General features: G+C 37.5%; 1 protein-coding gene across 7 annotated transcripts in view; it reads left to right on the forward strand.

Annotated features, from left to right (window-relative positions):
* Nucleotides 1-9900: 9900 nt before the first annotated feature.
* The window catches only part of Poc5 (POC5 centriolar protein), a 40337-nt gene continuing 29398 nt past the window's right edge, over nucleotides 9901-20839 (forward strand). For 5 of the 7 annotated variants that reach the window (XM_046426853.2, XM_046426877.2, XM_046426860.2 and 2 more), the window contains exons 1-3: nucleotides 9901-10080; nucleotides 13887-13982; nucleotides 19425-19572. In XM_046426853.2, the coding sequence (XP_046282809.1) occupies nucleotides 13899-13982; nucleotides 19425-19572 (232 nt within the window). In that variant the 5' untranslated portion in view covers nucleotides 9901-10080; nucleotides 13887-13898. Of the gene's footprint in view, nucleotides 10081-10418; nucleotides 10537-13886; nucleotides 13983-19424; nucleotides 19573-20839 lie in introns of all 7 variants that reach the window. The other 2 variants (XM_046426854.2, XM_046426884.2) reach the window with 2 other exon arrangements.

A 20839-nucleotide genomic window follows, 5' to 3' on the forward strand; every position in this document is an offset into this window, starting at 1 on the left:
TCTTAGCTGGGCACGGTGGCACACACCTACCTGTAATCCCAGCAGCTCAGGAGGCTGAGGCAGGAGGATCATGAGTTCAAAGTCAGCCTCAGCAAAAGTGAAGCGCTAAGCAACTCAGTGAGACCCTGTCTCTAAATAAAATTCAAAATAGGGCTGGAGATATGGCTCAGTGATCAAGTGCCCCTGAGTTCAATCCCCAGTACCCCCCAAAAAGCATGAGCCTTTAGGGGACACTTCAGATCCAAGTTATAACAACCAAAATTTCATTAGTATTTCATTTAAAAATTCTCATGCCAGAAAATACTCTGCCTGAACCTACAAACTTGGAAATTAAAGTTTCACATAATTTTTTTTTAACAAATTTAAGTCCACAGCCTGATTGGAGCCAATTAATTGGATTATGAAGAGGTCGAATTAGACCAAAATGTTTTTCACTTGAAGTACTTAGATCAAATGTATGATCAGATATTTACTACAGGACCAGCACTTCCTACTTTAAAATCCACAGTGAAACTTTATCATTGATTTTTAGATATACATTAATAGAACTTAAACTACCATGTTTTTAATCTAAATTTTTGGTGACATCATTTAAATAACTTTGGTAGTGTTTTATAATCAACTGTGTGTGTTTAAACAATAAAACCCAAATATTATGGGTTCTTCACTACCACCTTTAGTTGTAGCAAAATCATTATGCCATTGTCTAGTTATTTGAGGAAGATAATAATATGAGTTAGTTAACCCTACAAAAGTGAAAATTTGTAGCTTAATAGTTATTTGGAAGCATTACTTCAGCAGAAATAGCAAAGTCAGTGGCTTAAGTGATACTATTTCATTTTTCTATGAGTCTCATATATTGAGGATGTTACAGGATAGATTCGGTGCCACCTAAATGGAGCTTTCCATTTCTTACTGCCACATTTAGGACAAGGCAATGGATTATTTTGCTCATGAAGATTAATGTCTCCATTAGCCAATATTAAGAGTAAGCAAATAGTAAGCAACATATTGGAGCCTATGATCTAGGATCCTCAGTCTCCTTTTATTATACCTCACAAATTCCGAAATGGAAACCACATTAAGACACATCTGCAATCTGTAAATAGTGAGATTATTATGCCAACTATTATGGTTTGATATGAGGGTCCCCCAAAAGCTCAGGTATGAGACAATTCAAGAAGGTTCAGAGGAGAAATAATTGGGTTCTGAGAGTCTTAATCCAATCAGTAAATTAATCCCCTGATAGGGATTAACTGAGTGGTAACTGAAATGGTAGGGTGTGGCTGAGGGGGTGGGAATTGGGGGTGTGGCTTTGGGGTATATATTTGTATCTGGCAAGTGGAGACTCTCTCTCTGCTTCCCGATTGCCATGTAAGCTGCTTCCCGATTGCCATGTAAGCTGCTTCCCTCTGCCATACTCTTCCTCCATAATGATCTGCCTCACCTTGAGCCCCAAGGAATGGAGCTGGCTATATATGGACTGAGACCTCTGAAACCATGAGCCTTTAAATATAACTTTTCCTCCTCTACAGGTGTGTTGGTACAGTTGACAGTGTTTTATAATCAACTGTGTTTAAACAATAAAACCCAAATATTATGGGTTCTTCACCACCAAACTTTAGTTGTAGCAAAATCATTATGCCATTGTCTAGTTACTTGAGGAAGATAATAAAATGATTTGGTTAACCCATTTCAAAAGTGAAAATGATTTGTATCTGGCATTTAGTCACAGCAGCGAAAAAGTTGACTAAAACACCAACTCATACAGCAACTAATATAAGATTAGTGGGTACAGAAGCTCACAGTGGGCTGGGAGCATGGTGATCCCAAGATATGTCTCAGAACAGGAAATACACATCTGTTTAACACCAATCTTGCCTTGTCTACTCCTCTCCTGCCAGCTTCCCATCAATTCCCTAAGCAGCTTTCTCTACATAAATGCCCTTTTTCTTTTGCATCAGCACTCAAGATAAACATACAATAAACTCTTATTCTCCTTGAATCTACTAGCCTTGCAACAGTATTGTTTTCTATATTACTTATGAACAATGTCTCAGCCTTATCATGAACTTGTAAATGACCTCAATGCAAAGATACATTTTCATTTTTCTGTAGGAAAATGCATTCCACATTACAAACAATAGACTTACAATTGAACTTTGAAGTGTGTTCGTAGATGGGAGGCAGAATGATTGGCATCACCTCTCACACAAATGGCTCCATTTGTGTACAATGAATCAAAGAGCATTCTGCTGTCATGTATAACTGATTAGAATAAATAAATCTTTTTTAAAAAATGGAAAAAACATTCAAATGGTGTTATCAAAAAAAATGAAATAAGTTCTACCATATATTTCTAATCAGATTTGGAATACTGGATCTAGCCTCTCTTTCCTTCCCTCCATTAAAAAAGGGGGAGAGGGGGAGAGGAAAGAAGGGAATGAGGGAAGAATAAGGAAAGGAGAACCATAATTTAAAATTACAGAGATCCTTATTACTGAGCTAAAGAGCCCTGAAAACACATCCTCAAAAGTCCTAAAGATCCAAAATTAAAGCAGTTATAAAGTACTCAAAACATCAGTGGGACTTAGTAATACTATTCCCTGAAAATGAATTAATTGAGCTCTCACAGCAAGTTTTAGATTGTTTTGTAGGAGAAACAAATGCTAAGAGTAAGGAAGTGTTATGGTTTATATGTGGTATCCCCTAAAAGCTCACTTGTGAGACAATGCAAGAAGGTTAAGAGGAGAAATGACTGGGTTATAGCCTTAACCTAACCTCATCAGTTAATTAATCCCTGATGGGATTAACTGAGTGGCAACTGAAGGCAGATGGGTGTGGCTAAAGGAAGTGGTTCATTGGGGGCGTGGCTATGGGATATATATTTTGTATCTGGAGAGTGAAGTCTCTCTCTTTTGCTTCTCAATCACCATGTAAGCTGCTTCCCTCTGCCACATTCTTCCTCCATGATGTTCAGTCTCACCTTGAGCCCTGTGGAATGGAGCCAGCCTTCTGTGGACTAAGACCTCTGAAACCATGAGCCTGCCAATAAACTTTTCCTCCTCTCTACACTTGTGCTGGTTGGGTTATTTAGTCACAGCAGTGAAAAATCAGACTAAAACAGGAAATTTTTTTTATGAGCAGAAGATGCTAACTGGTGAGACTCAAAAGTGAGTTTTCACAATTAGGAAGAACAGAAGCCTAATAATGAGAGCCAAGAATCAAACCCTCTTCTGCAATAAAAGGGCCAGGGAGTGCTATGTAATAAAGTGCAACTGTGGCATCTGAAGAATCAAAATGTTCTGAGTATATTCCTAACACCTTGCCAAGTGGTGGGCTGCCTCATGGGTACACCACTGCACTGATGTTCTCCGTCATCTACCCTACATTTCTGCCTTATTGATACAGACTTTCTCCCTCTGTTCTGCCTCAGTTAAATATGTTCAGTGAATCCTTTTTTTGTTTTTTCCATCTCTCAGTGTGTACAGGGATTCTGAATAGACTTGTGCTTTCTGCTACAGCAGTTCTACGTGGAGACATATTTTGTGAGTTACTTGCCCAAAATTAATCCACTGCCATCTTCCTGCCTGAAGTCAGTTTTCACTATCAAGTCACTTTTCTGACTTAGAAAAATAAGAGCATTGCTTCCAAAAAGCCCGTCAATGTTCAAAAGTTCACAGGGAATGAGAGCTCCAGTGGCTTTGTCTTTCTCATCTGTGGAGAATAAATTACTGTCAGCCATTTGTAACCTGAAGAAACAGTCCAGACTGGGGGGTTGTGACAAAGGCAAGGAATTCTAAATGAGAAATACGTGAGATAAAAAAGAAAAGAGGGCTGGGGTTGCAACTCAGTGGTAGAGCACTCACCTAGCATGGGTGAGGCCCTGGGTTTGAGCCTTAGCACTACATAAAAATAGATTTTAAAAAAAGGAATTAAAAAATAAAAAGAAAAGAAGGAGCCGTGAGTGGTGGCACACACCTATAGTCTCATCACTCTGGAGGATGAGGCAGGAGGATTGCTTGAGCCCAGAAAACAGATTTGTCTGTTTTCTCATATTACATGAGCAACATAGCAAGACCCAGAAGATGGATGGGATGGGGTTGTGGCTCAATTGTAAAGTACTTGCCTAGCATGTGTAAGGCACTGGGTTCGATTCTCAACACCACATATAAATAAATAAAGGTCCATTAACAACTAAAAAAAAATTATAAAAAAAGAAAAGAAGATGATGATGGGGAAGGGGGGAAGGTAGAGGCAGAAGCAGAAAAGAAAATCTGTGAGTCTAGCATCTGATGGAAAAATAGCCATGGGTTTAGCTCATAAAGAAACAAGGTCACAGGAATCATCATGGCAGCCTCAATCTACACACAGGCCCTGGCAAGGGCTCTGTTCCTAAAACCTAAAGCCTGTTCACATCTTTACCTCCAACCTCTTCCTTCTGAACTTTTCTATTTATTTATTTATTTCTTACACACACACACACACACACACACACACACACACCATGTGAGCTGCTTCTTAAATTTACAACTTTAAGAATGCAAACAGAGTTTTCTTAGATCTCATCATGGATCTAATTTTCTCCACCATAAAATGAAAATGATAAACCAGATCATGGTTGATACCTTGAACAAGAGTTTTCAGAGTTGAAGATCCCAAGATGAGGCATGTTCCCCAAGAGTCCCAGCTAAACAAATAATATGGTAAGAAAAGAGAAGCCTGTTCAGATGAATCAGGGATGACCTGAGGAAGATCAGATTCCAATTAGTTCCCTAACCCAAATCCAGAAAAACATAACACCAATTTCAACTCTTTCTACCAATAATATATACCCCAGACAAGCTCCCCAACCAGTACCTAGAGCCACCTTGGCTTTATGCCTGTATCTTAGGGAAGTTTAGACCCCAGATCTTATTAATCCAAAACCAATGTTCTTTCTATCTCACTTGGCTGACTTAAAAGTAAGTAAGCTTTTTGTTTGCTTGTTTGTCTGTTTTAGCAATATGGGGACTGAACGCAGGGCCTTGTACATGCTAGGCAAGGCTCTACTGCTGAACTACATCCCCAGCCCTTTTTTTAATATATAACTTTATTTTATTTATTTAGTTAGTTATTTTATTTTTTTAGTTGTAGATGGACTAGCAGAGGAGTTCTATTCCATGTGGTAATTCATACGATGCCTTTATTTTATTTTTATAAAGGATTGAACCCACTGCCTTCCACATGCAAGGCAAGTACTCTACCACTGAGCAGCAACCCCCAAACCCCCAGCTATTTGTATTTCAGCTGAGAAAGCATCTCACAAAGTTGCTATGTTGGTCAGCTTTTTATCACTGTGATAAATACTGAGAAAATCAACTTACAGGAGAAAAGATTTCTTTTGTCTGACAGTTGTAGATGTTTCAGTCCATGGTTGGCTGGTTTCATTGCTTTGGGCATGAGATGAGGCAACACGTCGTGGTGGAAGGGCATGTTGGAGGAAAGTTCACCTTGTGGCAGCCAGGAAGTGAGGTGTAAGGAGAGAAAGGGGCCAGGAACAAAATATACTCTTCCAGGGAACATCTCTATTTACCTGCTTTCTCCAATTAGGCCTGACCTACTCAAGTTTCTATGACCTACTAATAATACCATAAGCTATGAACCTATCAATGCATTAATCCACTGATTAAGTCAGAGCCATCATGATCAAATCACTTCCCAAGAGCCCCACCTCTGAACACTCTGGCATCGGAGACTAAGACTTCAACATATGAGCCTTTAGGGGAACACTCCAGATCCAAACTATAATAGTTATTCAGGCTGGCCTCAAATTTGGAATCCTCCTGCCTCAGCCTTCTGAGTAGCTGGAATTATAGGCATGTGCCACTGCATCCAGCAACAGGTTAGTCTTTTTTAAAAATTTCAAATGCTTTTACACATATTACTTCCCAATGACTTTATATACTTATCTATATAGATGTAGATGTGTTATTAAAGACTGAAGCATATTTACTCAAAATATAATTATACAGGGGAAAAAAACAAGATTTGTCTGTTTTCTCATATTACATAACTAGCAGAGGAATTCTATTCCATGTGGTCATTCAGCCCAACAGTGAGAAAGGAGAATCAGACTTGAAGAAAGCACACCCTATGTCTCATATCCCAGTTCGGGAAGTGACAGACTTCACTTCTGTCTTCACTTGCATTCATCCATGGCCTCACTTATCTGAAAGGCAGGGTGGAAAATGGAGTCTAGGTAGACAGGTAATATGCCCACCTTTGATTATTTTACTGATTATTTTACTATGAACTAGATATAGATAAATAGATTGATTTAGGTTCCAGTTCAGGTTTAGATTTAGATATGTTATGTTCTATTATTTTTCTTAACATTGAAGAGGTGGAGCTTTATAGTTATAAAGATTACACAATTTTCCCAGTTTTGCACCTAGTAAGTGGTAAATTGGGGGACTCAAATTTAGCCCTTCTGATATTCGGTGGGATTAGACTTATAAGAGCTTTGAATGCCTGCAATAACATGGAAGGATTCTGAGAAACAAATGATACAATCCAATCCAGTGATATTTTTTTAAAAATTATGAGCAGCACAAAGAATGTAATGTAGAAAGAGGAAATGAAGGGGTGCAATCGAGAAACACCAGGCCAAATTCAACAATGGCTTAACCAAAAATGGTGGGGATCCAAAGAAGAAACACACTAGAGCAAATTCTCAACAGTCAAGTTTCTGGTTTTCCTGTTACTTCTCCAGCACCTCCGTCTCAGTGTTTTTTGCTGATTCTTCCATTGCTACCAAATCTCCAAACATTAGAGAACATCAGGTTCAGTTATGAATGCTCTTGTATATCCACTGTGTCCCCCCACACTTTCTCACCTAGTTCTTTAGCTTTAAATATTATATCTTTATCAATTCTATATTGCTATAATAAGTCCACATAACAAACCACCCTAACACAAAGGCTTTAAACACACAATACTTATTTAGTTTGTGACTCTGAAGGTTGGCTGAATAGACCTGCTGGTCTTGATTGGACACAAACACCACTGTGGACATCAAGTTGGCTATAAGGTTATCTTGGATGGTCTTAGCTGTGATGACTGAGGCAACTTAGCTGTACTACATGTATCTTCTTCATTCAGCAGGCTAGCCTCATCATGCATTCATGGTTATAACTGAGGGCAGGAGCAAGCCAAGGCAATCACATAAGCATTTTAAAAGTTTCTGCTTGCATCAAGTAGATCCTCCAGATCATTAGTGGGAAAACAAGGCAAAGTTACAAGGCAAAGGACATAGATACCAGAAAATTTGGACTCATTTTTGTAATCCTCCACAGTATCTATATGCAAAAGCTTCCAAATTTATATTCTCAGGCCCTGAACTCTTTTTTGAGTTCTATGTCCAGTGGTTTAATAGACAATCTACTTGGATACCTCCAGGCATTTCCTCTGTCAGGCATATTTTAAATTGAATTTTGACTTTCCCCTTTCAGAACGAGCTCCTCTTCCAGTGTTCTCCTCAGCACTATATGAGGATGCCATCCACCCAGGTGCTCAAGCCAGAAACCTGAAACTAGGGGTCCTTGACACTTTTCTCTCCTTCACCTCAGATATAGTCCATCAAGTCCCATCAACACTACCTCCAAAATTAGCTCATAAGTTTTCTATCTCCATTGCAATTTCTCTAGTCCATATTGTTTTCATTTCTCTTCTGAACATCTAAAAACATCCCATTGGACTCATAAAATCTCATACCCTTAACACGTCCTGCACAGTTGTCTCTCTACCTCCACGTGCAGCCTCCTCCTATGCCACTTTTTTCTCATCTACTAAGTTCCAATCTAACTGGCTTTTGTTCCTTTAGTCACACATGAATACTTTCTTACCTCAAGACTTTGGTCATGCTGTTCCCAACAGTACATACTGAGTGATAAGCATATGGACTCCAAAGCTGCTCTTATAGCTGTGTGAACCTAGGCAATCTACATAACCTCTTTGTGACCAATTTCTGTATCTGAAAAATGAGGATAGAAATAGCACCTATGTCACAGATATTCTTAGAACTGAGTTAATGAGTACCACAGTATAGTTTCCAGAACACAGTAAGCACTATATGTGTTTATTAGATAAAGTAAGTTTTTGACTGGATACTTCCTACTCAGACAGGTATTTCTTTATTTCTCCTTACTTCAAACACAATTTGTAATTATTCCTTATTCTTGTTTTCTAATATTTGTTTTTTACAAGTAGACTCTGAATTCCATGAAGGCAGACTATGTCTGCTTTGCTGACTACCGTATCCCTACATCTACAAATGCTTCACACGTGATGGATGTTAAATATTTGTTGAATGAATAATTACAAAGAGTTCAAGCTGGCAATTAAATTATTGTGGGTTTGTTTGAATTTAAATTCTCTCCTTTTCTAGTAACCCTGGGGAAAGAATCAGTTCTAAATTCATATCATCCAGATGAGGTTTGGTCTCTATGTTTCTATAGTTTCATACAAGAATGGGGATGGCTTATGTTTTTTTGTGGAAGTCTTCCTGTAAAAGGGAGATAGGGAACAGAAACTTGGAGCCTATACCAGGATGGCACATGAGTAGTGAACCAGCAACAATTACAGCGGATGGGGTCCACCAAATGTAATCAAATTAAAAAGCAGATATTAGAATGAGGCACGAATTTTTATCTATTAGTAGCAATTTGTCCTTTATAATAACCATAGAAAAGAAAAGAAAACAGACATAATTTATGCCAAAGAAATTTTTGGTGGCTCTTCTTACTTCATGGTCTGAATAAGTAGAAGTCTAACTCTACCAACAGTGAGACCCAGGTTATTCCACTTCTATCCACAGAAAAAGAAACCTCATCTTTCAGGTAACAGAAGAAAGGGAAACTCACCATATCTTATTGTTCTTCAGACTGGAGTACCCCAGAGCTGGACCCCTTACCACCTGGATCCTTATATATTATTATATACTACATATATCTATTGCCAATACAAGTTGACTCATTTTTTGTCTATGTGATTGGAGTTTTAAATATATTAACTTGTTTAATCTCCCTAACCCGCTTTTATGTGGGTAGAATTAATTATCCAAAGTGACATTGAGTACGTGGTGAAGCCAGATTAAGATCTGATTGTAAGGTCAGTACTCCACTAAAAGGGCCTGCGTTGCTGTCTAGGCCAGATATTTCTTAAAGCATAACCCCCACATCTCTGCATCAGAATTAATGGTAGTATTTGTTAAACATTCAAATTCACTGTCTTTATCCAAGACTCAAGAAATTAACAAGGGGATCGGTAATTTGTACTCTTTTTTTTTGGGGGGGGGGCGGGGGGACCCCCCCGGTCGGGTACTCGACCACTGAGCCACAAGCCCTATTTTGTATATTATTCAATGAGAAGGTCTCGCTGAATTGCTCAGCGCCTCGCTTTTGCTGAGGCTGGCTTTGAACTCAAGATCCTTCTGCCTCCGAGCCGCTGGTATTACAGGCGTGCTCCACCGCCTGTAAAGTAGCTATGGACGCAGAGGATTCTTATTTAGACTAAATAATGATGACCCATGCCTAGGCTGCTGGCGTGGCTGAAAGCCAATAGTAACTCTGTCTTGACAGACGTCAGTCCCCCTCAGCAACCTCTAACCAAACCAAACCTGTATCCCGAGCTACCATTTCTGCAGAACACAAGTGAGCACGCGCAATTCTCAGCCCCAAGCCCTAGCGGGGCTCCCTAGGACCCCGCCCTTAGGAACCAGCCCATACCAAGGGGCGGAGCTCTCTTAAATCGCCTAATTCCGGCTTGTCCCGCGGCTGCCCAAAGCCCCGCCCCTTACCCGTGGACCAATCAAACGGCAGATTGCTGACGCTGGGGGCCAATGCACAGGGCTGTCTTTAATTCCTCCTTGCAGTTTGAAACTGTCAGGTTAGTACTAAGGTAGCAGCAGGGCTTGCTGTGGTTTCAGCGGCGACGCAGCAAGGAAACAAGAGTGAGGAATCGGTATTTGGTGGAGCGCCCAGAGGGTGGATAGTGGCGCCCCGAGGGCCCTGCATCGAGGGCCCTGCATCACTGGCCGAGGTATGGTGGGAGATTTAAAGTTCCTCCACCCGGGAGACTCTGGGGGCATCTTCTCCGAGAGCGAACGATTGAGCGTTTTGTGCTCAGGGTCTAGATTTTTTTTCCCCTCCGAGGCTTTCGAGAAGAGAGGATTGGAGGGAAGGGTGGTAAAGTGTACTAGTTACTGTCGTCGTAGGTTCTGGTCATTTAAACAGTAGGGGCGGGGGATAACCAGATATAACGCTTTATTGTTTTAACGTAAGATTTAGACTAAAACAGGGCTGTATTGGAAGATGATGGAAGAAAGCTTATATCCCTTTGCTTACTTGCGACTGTTTTTTTTTTCCCTCCACTTCTAGTCCCTGCCCTGAAGAGGGGCTAGCGCACTCCCCCTCCTTGCAGCAGCTAGGATCGGTGAAGGGCACTGGGATCGTCACCTGCTGCCAGTTTGCACGTTTCTTCCTCTACCGCTTTGAGGTTGCGTTTGAATTCCCGAATTCCTCTTTCCCTGTCAGCCGGGTAATTGCCAGGACGTTATATCCATGGCATTGAGAACCATGCAAAACTTTTTATCTTGTGGTTCCTGATACCTTATGTTAGGGAACACTGAAAACGTATTGGAATAATGTATATCTGCCACCCATGAAAGCAATCTTAATTTTTCTGCTTTGTCTCTGAACCTAGAAACAGTATGGAAAATGTTACTGGTTGTCGGGGTTCAGATTAATTGACACACCTTGTTAGCATAAAGCAGGGTAGCTGGCAAACAGCAAATTTCCAAAAGTATAATCTTTTTTTTTTTTTGTCTGCAGTATCTATATTTGAGAAACAGTTTTTGAGATTTGCCCATACTTACCAGCTCATTCGTTTTTTAAATGATTGGCATCAATCACATCACTTCCCCTTCCTGTTACTTACAGGATCTGCAAACAAATCCTAAAGGAAAATGTGAATGAAAATATAAATGAACCAACTTACCACAGTGGAAGAGTTAGTCAGTGAAGCAGCCATTCCTTGCTGCAGATATGTGCTCATTTGATCTCTCTAATTGGCTTAACTAAAGACAGTCATGGGGAGTTTTAGTTTACTTATCATTCGGAGTAATGCTGAATAAAATTGAAATTCCTTTCAGCAATCTAGTTGTAGCCTATGTTTCCATTCTGATATTGCACTTTTTTCTGAATCTGTCCTTTCTAGTTCAATGTTTTTGTCTCATGTGTTTTTCAGCCCACTGTGATAGAGACCTGTTCAAATTTCCAACGAAATTATTTAAGCAAATGTCCCAGCAACTTTTTGATTGCCAAAATCAGGGCAGTGGTCATTTTTCTTTGGCATGTGACTGACTCATCCCTTCTAGAAGTCTTTGTGACACTGCTCTCATAGTTCTGCTATTCTGACTTCCTTTTCAGTCTTCTTTCCTGACTCTTCCACTTTAAATATTAGCAGTTATGGCTTTAACCCTCTTCTCATTCACAATAGTGCTCCTTAACTTTAGGGTTATGATCCCCTCTGAACACATACATACTGGAAGCTAAAGGTCCTTTTTCTAGAGAAATACACAAGTGCATTTATGCTGAAAATGCAATTCAAATGTTTGATCCTCAGGATAAGAATTTTCTTGCACTACTTGTAATAGGTCATCTCACCCATTCCCATTTTTTTGGCAGATCCCGTTATGCTAATGATTCCTCAGACTGGATCGCCAACCTATACTTCCAGTAGAGGACTCCCACATTGCTTCACTTTACGTTCTTATTGCCTTGTATTCACATTTTAGTCATCATAAATGGCAGTCCTTGGAGTCATGTACTTCATAGCCGGTATAGCCATATACAATTGTCCCTCAATATTAGTATGATAGGTTGATTCCAAGAACCACCCCCATACATAGAGACAACTAAATCTGTAGATGCCCAATTCTCTTTTATAAATGGTAAAATGTACCATTGTATTTGCATATAACTTATGCATATCCTCCTGTATACTTTAAATTATCTCCAGACTACTTATAGTGCCTAATACAATGTAAGTGCTAGGTAAATAGTTGCCATGTTATAGTTTTTAGGGGATGATGACAAGAAAAAAAATTTGTACACAGGGTGCAGTGGCACACATTTGTAATCCCAGTGACTTGGGAGGCTGAGGCAGGATAATAGCAAATTCAAAGCCAGCCTCAGTAACTTAGTGAGACCCTAAACAACTTAGCAAGACCCTGTCTCAAAATAAAAAAGGGTTGAGGACGTGGCTCTGGTTGATCACCCCTGGATTTAATCCCTGGTACCAAAAAAAAAAAAAAGTCTGTACTTAACATTTAGTATATTGCAATTTTTAAAAAATATATTTTGGGCCCATGGTTAGTTTGATTCACATATGTGGAACCCCCGGATGAAGAGAGGGCTGACTGTACTATGCACTTGCAGTTTTATCCCAGTATTTCAGAGGCAACCTGAAAGAGAGGAATTATTGATGGCTTCCAGGTTCTGGCTTGGGTACCTAAATGGAATTATAGTGCTACTACTAAGGTAAGAAATATAAGAAGACGAGCAGGTTGGGAGGAGGAACAATGAGTTTAATATCAGATATGCTAGGCAAGGAAAAATATTCAATCCCAACATAAGTGAGTTTATAGTACAGTCAAATACATGAAAGGTCAAAGAAAAATGCTTCAGAGATATCCCCAGTGGGGCCTGTTTAATAACTTCTCTAGAATAAAAATCCATCTTTTTAATATGACAAATCATTTTCTTCCATGATCTGACTGCTCCTTACCTTTTCATTTCATCCTTAGCCAAGCCCTCTTTGTACTCTTCACTTCAACCTTGCCAAACTTCTTGCTGTCCTTAGCATTTGTACCATGCCTCTTTGTCTTTGCTTATGCTGCTTTGGTGCCCAGAATATACTTTTTATCTTTGATCCATCTCTCAGGATGAGACCTACTCGTCTTTCAGTTCTCAATGCCTGGGCCATCTTTTTTATAAAAACTTTCCTTGGCTTCTTTCCCAATTCTTCACACTCATGTAATCCTACCCTTCTTTCTATCTCCTTCTTTCTATCTCCGTACTGTGTACCTCTGTTATTTTAGGGTCTAACAGCAAGTTTTTCATCTGTCATTTATATTATATAAATGTAAAAATGAATATATATGTGTATGTCTATGTATATATATTTTTGTGTGTGTATATATAGACATGCGTACATGTGTGTATGTGTGTGTGTGTATATATATGCATATATGCACACCACGTCACAGATGGTTTACAATATAGGGACTTCATTTTACAGTTCCTCACCAATGTCTTAACATTAACTGGTGTTCACATAGTTTAAATAATCATTATTTGTCTTTTAAGGTATATTTATTTATTTGTTTTGGTTAGGAATTTCAATAATTTTTCTGTATGTGTATTTGAATCAGTTCTGTATAAGCTTGCTTTTCTTAATATAATATTCCCAAAAAGTAGGTTTCCCCAGAAGAGAATTTATGCAAATCGTTCATTTTCTGTTGGTTCAGTATCTCACAGGAAAGCACACAGGATTCAGGTTGTCACACACTGCTAAAGAACAGTGATCACAATCTATTATTCTCAACAGACCCCAATGGGAATTTCTCTAAAACACTTTTCTTTGACTTTTTGTGTATTTTACTACATATAAACATTATTTTTTCCTTGCCCAGTGATTTTTGTGTAAAAGTTCTCAATATATTAAATGAATATTTTCTTTAACACATAACATGGAGATTATTTGCAGGTAAGAATATATATTTAAAACCATTTTAATTTAAATGTCAAGGGAAAATACTAAAATTAGTTTCTACCATTTTATAGTATTTTTGCAGAATGTCATCAGATGAGGACAAATGCTCAGTTCCAGTTATACAAAATGACTCCGATCCAGGCAGTTCTGTCTCTGCAGATCTTCAGGTAGGAAGACATGTCATGACTTTTTTTATTTTAAACAAGTGATAATTTATGGGAAAACCAGGCATAAATTCTTCATTCATTTCATTTACAATGGAGTGTTTCAGATGACAATAATATAAACTTTGGGAATTACTTTAAGATTTTTGGGAGTTACTTCACATTGTTTTAACTTTTCAGAAAAATAGTCATGAACTCTTCAAACATTTTTTTGTACAAAGAATTCAACTAACAGAAAAGAAAAATATTTCCTGATATTTTTTCATACACTACTTGTGTTTTTTTTTAAATACCTTTATTTAATTTATTTATTTGTTTTTATGTTGTGCTGGGGATTGAACCCAGTGCCTCACACATGATAGACAAGCACTCTACCACTGGGCCACAACCCCGGCCCTACTACCTGTTTTGAAACTTTTACTTTTAATGCAAGTTCAGACAGTATGTAAGCCATCCAAAGTTCTGGAGCCTGAGATTCCCTTGTGTTTTACTTGTTCAGGTTCTATTCTTTGTTGCCACAACATTCAGCACAGTCTTTTGCACAGGCCCTGGACATTGACAGATAAGTTGACTACAGAAGGGGTAGTGTTTACATGAAATACTTTTTATTTCTTTTATTTCTGTTTCATCATCAAAAACACAGACTCAGATTTCTGTTATATTTTAAATGAGAGAATACCGACCTGGTATACTTTAAGTTTTATAGTTAACGTCACTTAAAAGTGGAAAAGCTGCACATTGTGTTTGTATGTAAGTTCATTGATTGTGTATAATATGAGATAAATTTCAGAAAAATATTTTATTGAACAAATGGGTTTTTTAGTATATGAAATTATAGATATAGAAATTGGGAGGTACTGAAAAATATCTGAACATTTACTAGGATGAATTGGTCTACAATTGTGACATAAATATGTCATCTTGGCTTTCCCTTTTGGTGGTATCTTTCCCATGTAGTGCTGTTTTTTGAGGTGACAATGCATTTTTGCACCTTTCATCTTTACTTCATCCAAACTTCCTTCAGTTAAGAACTTAGTAATTCATTTATAGTAAAATACAAATATCCTATAAAGTCTTTAATTGTCATTTTTGTCTAGAGTCAAAGTTTTAAATTAAAGAATAAATATTGGGGTTGGGAATGTCACTCAGTGATAGAGCACTTTTACCTAGCACAGCAAGGCCCTGGTGGTTTTATCCCCAGATTATAGTTGGTCATTCAATCTGTAAATAAATCTCTAGAATGGAATTTGAGAAAGATAAAGGGAAGAGCCTCCTAGACCTACCAGAAATTATTTTGTATAGTTGGTTACCTGCTTATAATGTCAGTCCAACTGAGAGTATGTTTATTAGTAACCCTCAGCTTTTGATCCTACTGGTTGTTGGAATAAACTTGAAAACCTGAACATATTTCCTATGAATTCAGTGTTGTTATTTTGGATTCTAGTTCTAGAAAAACTTTAAAATATAAATATAAAAAAACCTTTAAAATATCACAAAATAAATACATACTTTTACATACATAGTAAATATGTAAAATCAAATATTTAATACAGAAATTCCTCATAAACTACTATTCCTCTTAAGGCGTTTTTGGTTACTGTCTATATTATGTGATGGCTTCATAAACCAGAAGATGGTAAATGCTGAGGCAATATCTGTGGTGCTTATTATATGCTGATAATTTCTCATAAGCACAACTCTGATCTGTGAGCAAGTTTCCCTAACTCAGATGGTTAAAGTATGGTTTGAACTGTATTTCAAGGTCATATCAGTGCAACCACTGGGGTTTGGGGATCATCCAAAATTAAAAGCTCTAGTTCTTACTCTAGGATTGTTATTTACCTTAAGACAGGTTATCTTTGACAATTTAGAAAAACAATGTTATTTATTCTAATCCTTAACTGAAAATACCCCACTTGTTGCACATCTACATATATGAAACTCAAAAATAGTTCTTTAAATAATTTATTTTTCAAATCTTTCTTCAAAATAAGTTAGAATTCATATGATCATTGAATATTATTGTTATATACCTATTTATCTCCCCTTTGAGTCTTAGTGATTATTGTGAGAACTTTGAAATATTATGTTTGGATTTCTTTTTCTTTTCTTTTCCTTTCTTTCTTTTTTTTTTTTTTTTCTTTTTTTTTAACTTCTCTGTTCTAGGATAGAGGTCAGGCTAAAAGCCACAAATGAAAGCCACTGACTTCTACTTTCCCCTCCCTGCCTACTGTCTGTGAAATAATATTCAGTTAACTGAGCAGAGCTGATTTGGCTAATTGCCACCAGAGGGAAGAGACCCTAAATTTTTTTTTTTTTTGTAGTTGCAGCTGGACAGCATGCCATTATTCTATTTGTTTTCTTTTCTTCATATATATAGGATCAAACCCAGTGCTCACACAAGCTAGACAAACACTCTGCCACTGAGCAGCCTCATCCCCTAAGAGCATTCTTATTAGTCAGCTTGGACCTCCATTAAAAATACAGTAGAGGAAGTTGAGGTTATGGCTCAGCGGTAAAGCACATGCGAGGTGCTGGGTTCTATCCTCAGCTCCACATAACAGTAAATAAATAAAATGAAGGTATTGTGTTCAACTACAACTAAAAAAAATATTAGAAACAATTTAATAGAGGGCTGGGGATATGGCTTAGTGGTAGACAACGCTTGCTTGGCATATGTGAGGCCCTGGGTTTAATCCCTTGCCTGCAAAAAAAAAAAAAAGGTAGGTAGGTAGATAGATCTGGGGACTTAAACAACAGAAATTTATTTCTCCAGAGTTCTGGAGATAAAAGTGCCAGCTCAAGGTCCAGCCAGGTCAGTTTCTGGTGAGATCTCTCTTCTGGCTATCTTCTCACTCTGTCCTCACATGAACTTTCTTTGGTGCAGTAAGTGAACATGAGGGAGAGAACACAAGCTCTTTAATGTTTCTTCTCATAATGACACTAACCCTATCAGATCAGGGTCCTAGCCTGTGACTTATTTAACCTTAATTTCTTCCTTAGAGTCCTCATCTCCAAATACAGCCCACTTAGTTTTAGAGCTTCAGCATGTGAATTTTGAAGGGACACATTCAGTCTATAACAGCTATGCTTGTATATATTCTTAGCCAAAATTAAAGGCCTGTTTGAGAAGTATAAATTAGGGTTTGTTTTGTTTTTGTTTTTTGGCTGCTTTAACAACTAAATAAGAAATGTCTTGAATATCTTAAAGTTTGTTCCTCTTTCTCTTGTTGCTCTGCCATGCCCTCTAGGGTATTGATTGTGTTTGTATTGTGATTATGTTTGCTGGCTTACTACCACCCCTAGTCCATGGGAAGAGAGGAACAGAAAACAATCAGTTTCCTTTTTAAGGAATTCACCTACATCTGTACACATCATTTCCATTCAAATCCCAAGAGACCAGGTCTTTTCACCAAACCTAGCAGCAAGGGAGGCTAGGAAATGTAGCTGGGTGGCTGTTTGCCCAGGTCAAACCCTGGAACTTTATTAACTTAAAAGGAATAAAGGGGAAATGGACCACTAGCAGTTTCCACCATAGAGAGTATATACACTTGAGTCCTTTAGGTTGTATTATTACTTTATTATATAAACTAATAAATATACATTACTTTATTATATAAACAATAAATATACATATATATACACAGGAACCAACAAATACCTGTGTATAACCCTAACTTATCAATCTCTTTGGGAACTTTATTTTAATAAGTAGAAAACATATGGCTCAAGAAGTATATTTTTTAAATTTAAGGGTATTTAAATCCATTTAAAGAATGTTAATTACTTTTGTCAACATAAAAATTAGAGTTGTGCTGGGGGCTTATCCCTCCCACGTCTACTGTGGGGAGCTTGAGGGTATGGAGAAATCCCTCCGGAGACTATTTCAGATAACAGCGTCTGCTTCATTGCACAGCAAAAATAACTTTTATAGCAGGTATGTGCCAATTTACATATAACAGTCATGATAGGCCAGGGGTAATACATACATATCATCTTATGGAAGCCAAAACACCCAAGAGGCCAGAAACTATTACATAGTCCAACCCCACACCAGCAGGGGAATAACTTATCAAATGAGCAAGGAAATTGTGCTTGCCAGTGTTCTGACAGCACTTTGTCCCAAAACATAGTGTTCTATGTTAGGACTTCCCTGCTACACAATGAGCAAGATAAGCATTCCTCCATGAGGGTCCATGGTTAGGCCTGCAGCAGAGTTGTATGTTGATATTCTAAATGATTTTTTTCGTGTTAAGAGCCTTCTGCTTTAGTGCTAACCGTAAACTAAATACTGACTTTTATTTTCTATCAGAAAATGTCAATTTAAAACTCAGAAAAGTCTTTTTATTGTGATAAAGGGACATCACTAACAAAAAGGTGATTATAGTCACATGTGATGGCCTATATTTGTGATCCTAGCAACTCAGGAAGCTAACTCAGAAGGATTGCAAGTTAAAGGACAGCCCAGCCAACTTATAAGACCCTTTCTATAAAAAATAAAAAAGGGTTGTGGGTGTAGCTCAATGGTAGAGTTCCCCTGGGTTTAATCCTCAGTACAGGAAGGAAAAAAAGAAGTTGATTATAGCAATGTAAAGGGAATTCTGGTGATTGGATTTTCCTAAAGGTTCTCTTTAGAATGTCTCTGTTTCTCTTCTGCTGTTAAACTTACCTACCATACACTGTAAAAAAAAAAAAAAAAAAAAAAATCTGTATTTGTTATAGCTAATATTTACTGAATATAAATGTCTATGTTAAATATGTAATATAGTTTAACACTCAAACCAACTCACTCTTTTATATTATTGCCACAAAGACTAACAGTTTTCAAACATAGACCAGCATAAACCCTTTTTTTCAAACAATTTTACTTAAAGTTCAGTATGAAAACAGATTAAAACAGAACTACAATCATAGATTTATTTTATAAACTCAAATTTGTGACATTACTTTTCAAAATCAGTGAAACCAATTTAGCTGCTTGACAAATGTACATTTAAAATTAGAGGGAGATAAAAGGCCAGTGTAATTTTATAAGCCTAAGTATCCAATTTGCTTCTTTTATTTTAGATACATAATATCAACACAGAAGTTTCTGATTCTCATTATAAGGCAGTAAAAATGGTAGTTTTTTATTAGCATGCCTCATCTTCAGTTAAATTCATCTAAAGCATAAGAAAGAAATGGTAGATAAATTTTAATTGTATTGAATCACTAACAGAATCTGTCACCTTTTCAAACTTCTAAGATTACATTTTTAATCATAAATTTAAAAATCACACAAGAAGCACTTGAAGGACTCAAGCTTGAAATAAATGCTAAAACTATATTGTGATAAGCTTTAATCTATTATGGTAATTAAATTTCTTAACAAAAAGGTCCAGTCAGGTTGAATGTTTTATGCAGTATAGCTGTTAAAATACAATATTGATTTTTGGCTTCTCATAGGAAGAATATGAAGAACTACTTCGTTATGCTATAGTGACTCCAAATACGGAATCCGGTACTTCACAGTCACAGCCATCTCATCCGAAGGCAGAAGTGGTGCCAGAAGTTAGAAGTCCTACTCCCATTGATAATATTCTTCATAATCAAGGTTATGTATATTTTTAAAAATATCTCTTAATTTAAGATATTTTCAAGTTTAATAATAATACTGTATTATGATTCTGAAAATGTCTCTTCAGATCAGCAATTCTTCTCATTAATGTGATGTAGGGGATCTTTTTACATTTTACCATGTTATTCCTGTCTGGATTTTTATTTTAACTCTTTTTTTTTTTTTTAAGACTAAGGTTTTTTTTTTTTTTTTAATTTTTAGTTATAGATGGACACAATATCTTTTTATTTGTTTGTTTGTTTATTTAATGTGGTGCTGAGAATTGAACCCAGTGCCTCACATGTGCTAGGCAAGTACTCTACCACTGAGCCACAACTACAGCCCAAGACTAAGTTTTTATGTATACCACTTTACTTTAAAAGTTTTGGTCCTTGTGCATGCAAAGCAAGCATTCTACCAACTAAGCTATATCCCCAGCCCAACTTCATTTAACTCTTCCTTTTTTAAAAAGTAATACAGTTAAAGCAATGCTATAGCAATTGTATGTCTCATAATGTTGTATCTGAGTTCTTATTCCACAGTTTTATGGCTGGATTAAAACTAAATGCCCTAGCCAGGCGTGGTGGCACACGCCTATAATCCCAGTGGCTTGGGAGGCTGAGACAAGAGGATCGAGAGTTCAGAGCCAGTCTCAGCAATGGTGAGGCACTAAGCAATTCGGTGAGACCCCGTCTCTAAATATAATATAAAATAAGGCTGGGGATGTGGCTCAGTAGTTGAGTGCCCCTGAGTTCAATTCTCAATACCAAAAAAAAACAAACCCAAAAAATCAAAAACTAAATGCCCTAGCCCTATATTAAAGGTTGTCCCTAGGTAGTCCTAGAATCTCTCAAGTTACTTTACGAAACACATATCAGTACTGTTTCAGCAGTATTTGGGCATAGAGGATTGTTTGTGGGAGAACATTAGTAAAAGATGAACCCATAAATGAGACTGTGTCGACAACAGAATTAATAGCTGATAAAAATGAGTGAAAGGAGGGCTGGGGTTGTGACTCGGTGGTAGAGCGCTTGCCTAGCATGTGTGAGGCACTGGGTTTGATTCTTAGCACTGCATATCAATAAATAAAGTAAAGGTCCGTCGACAACTAAAAGAAAACAAATTTTTTTTTTAATTGAATGAAAGGTAGAGAAAGGAGGACCTATCCATTCTTTATTCAGTAAAGTACAAATCCCAAACAGCTAACTATAAATAAGTGTTCTTTCAAAGGACACAGAATGCCTTCCTCAGACAGTCCTGATAA

This window comes from Marmota monax, unplaced genomic scaffold, assembly GCF_021218885.2.
Source record: "Marmota monax isolate L192 unplaced genomic scaffold, Marmota_monax_Labrador192_F-V1.1 WCK01_AAM20220418_F8-fsc00018, whole genome shotgun sequence".
Lineage (NCBI taxonomy): Eukaryota > Metazoa > Chordata > Mammalia > Rodentia > Sciuridae > Marmota > Marmota monax.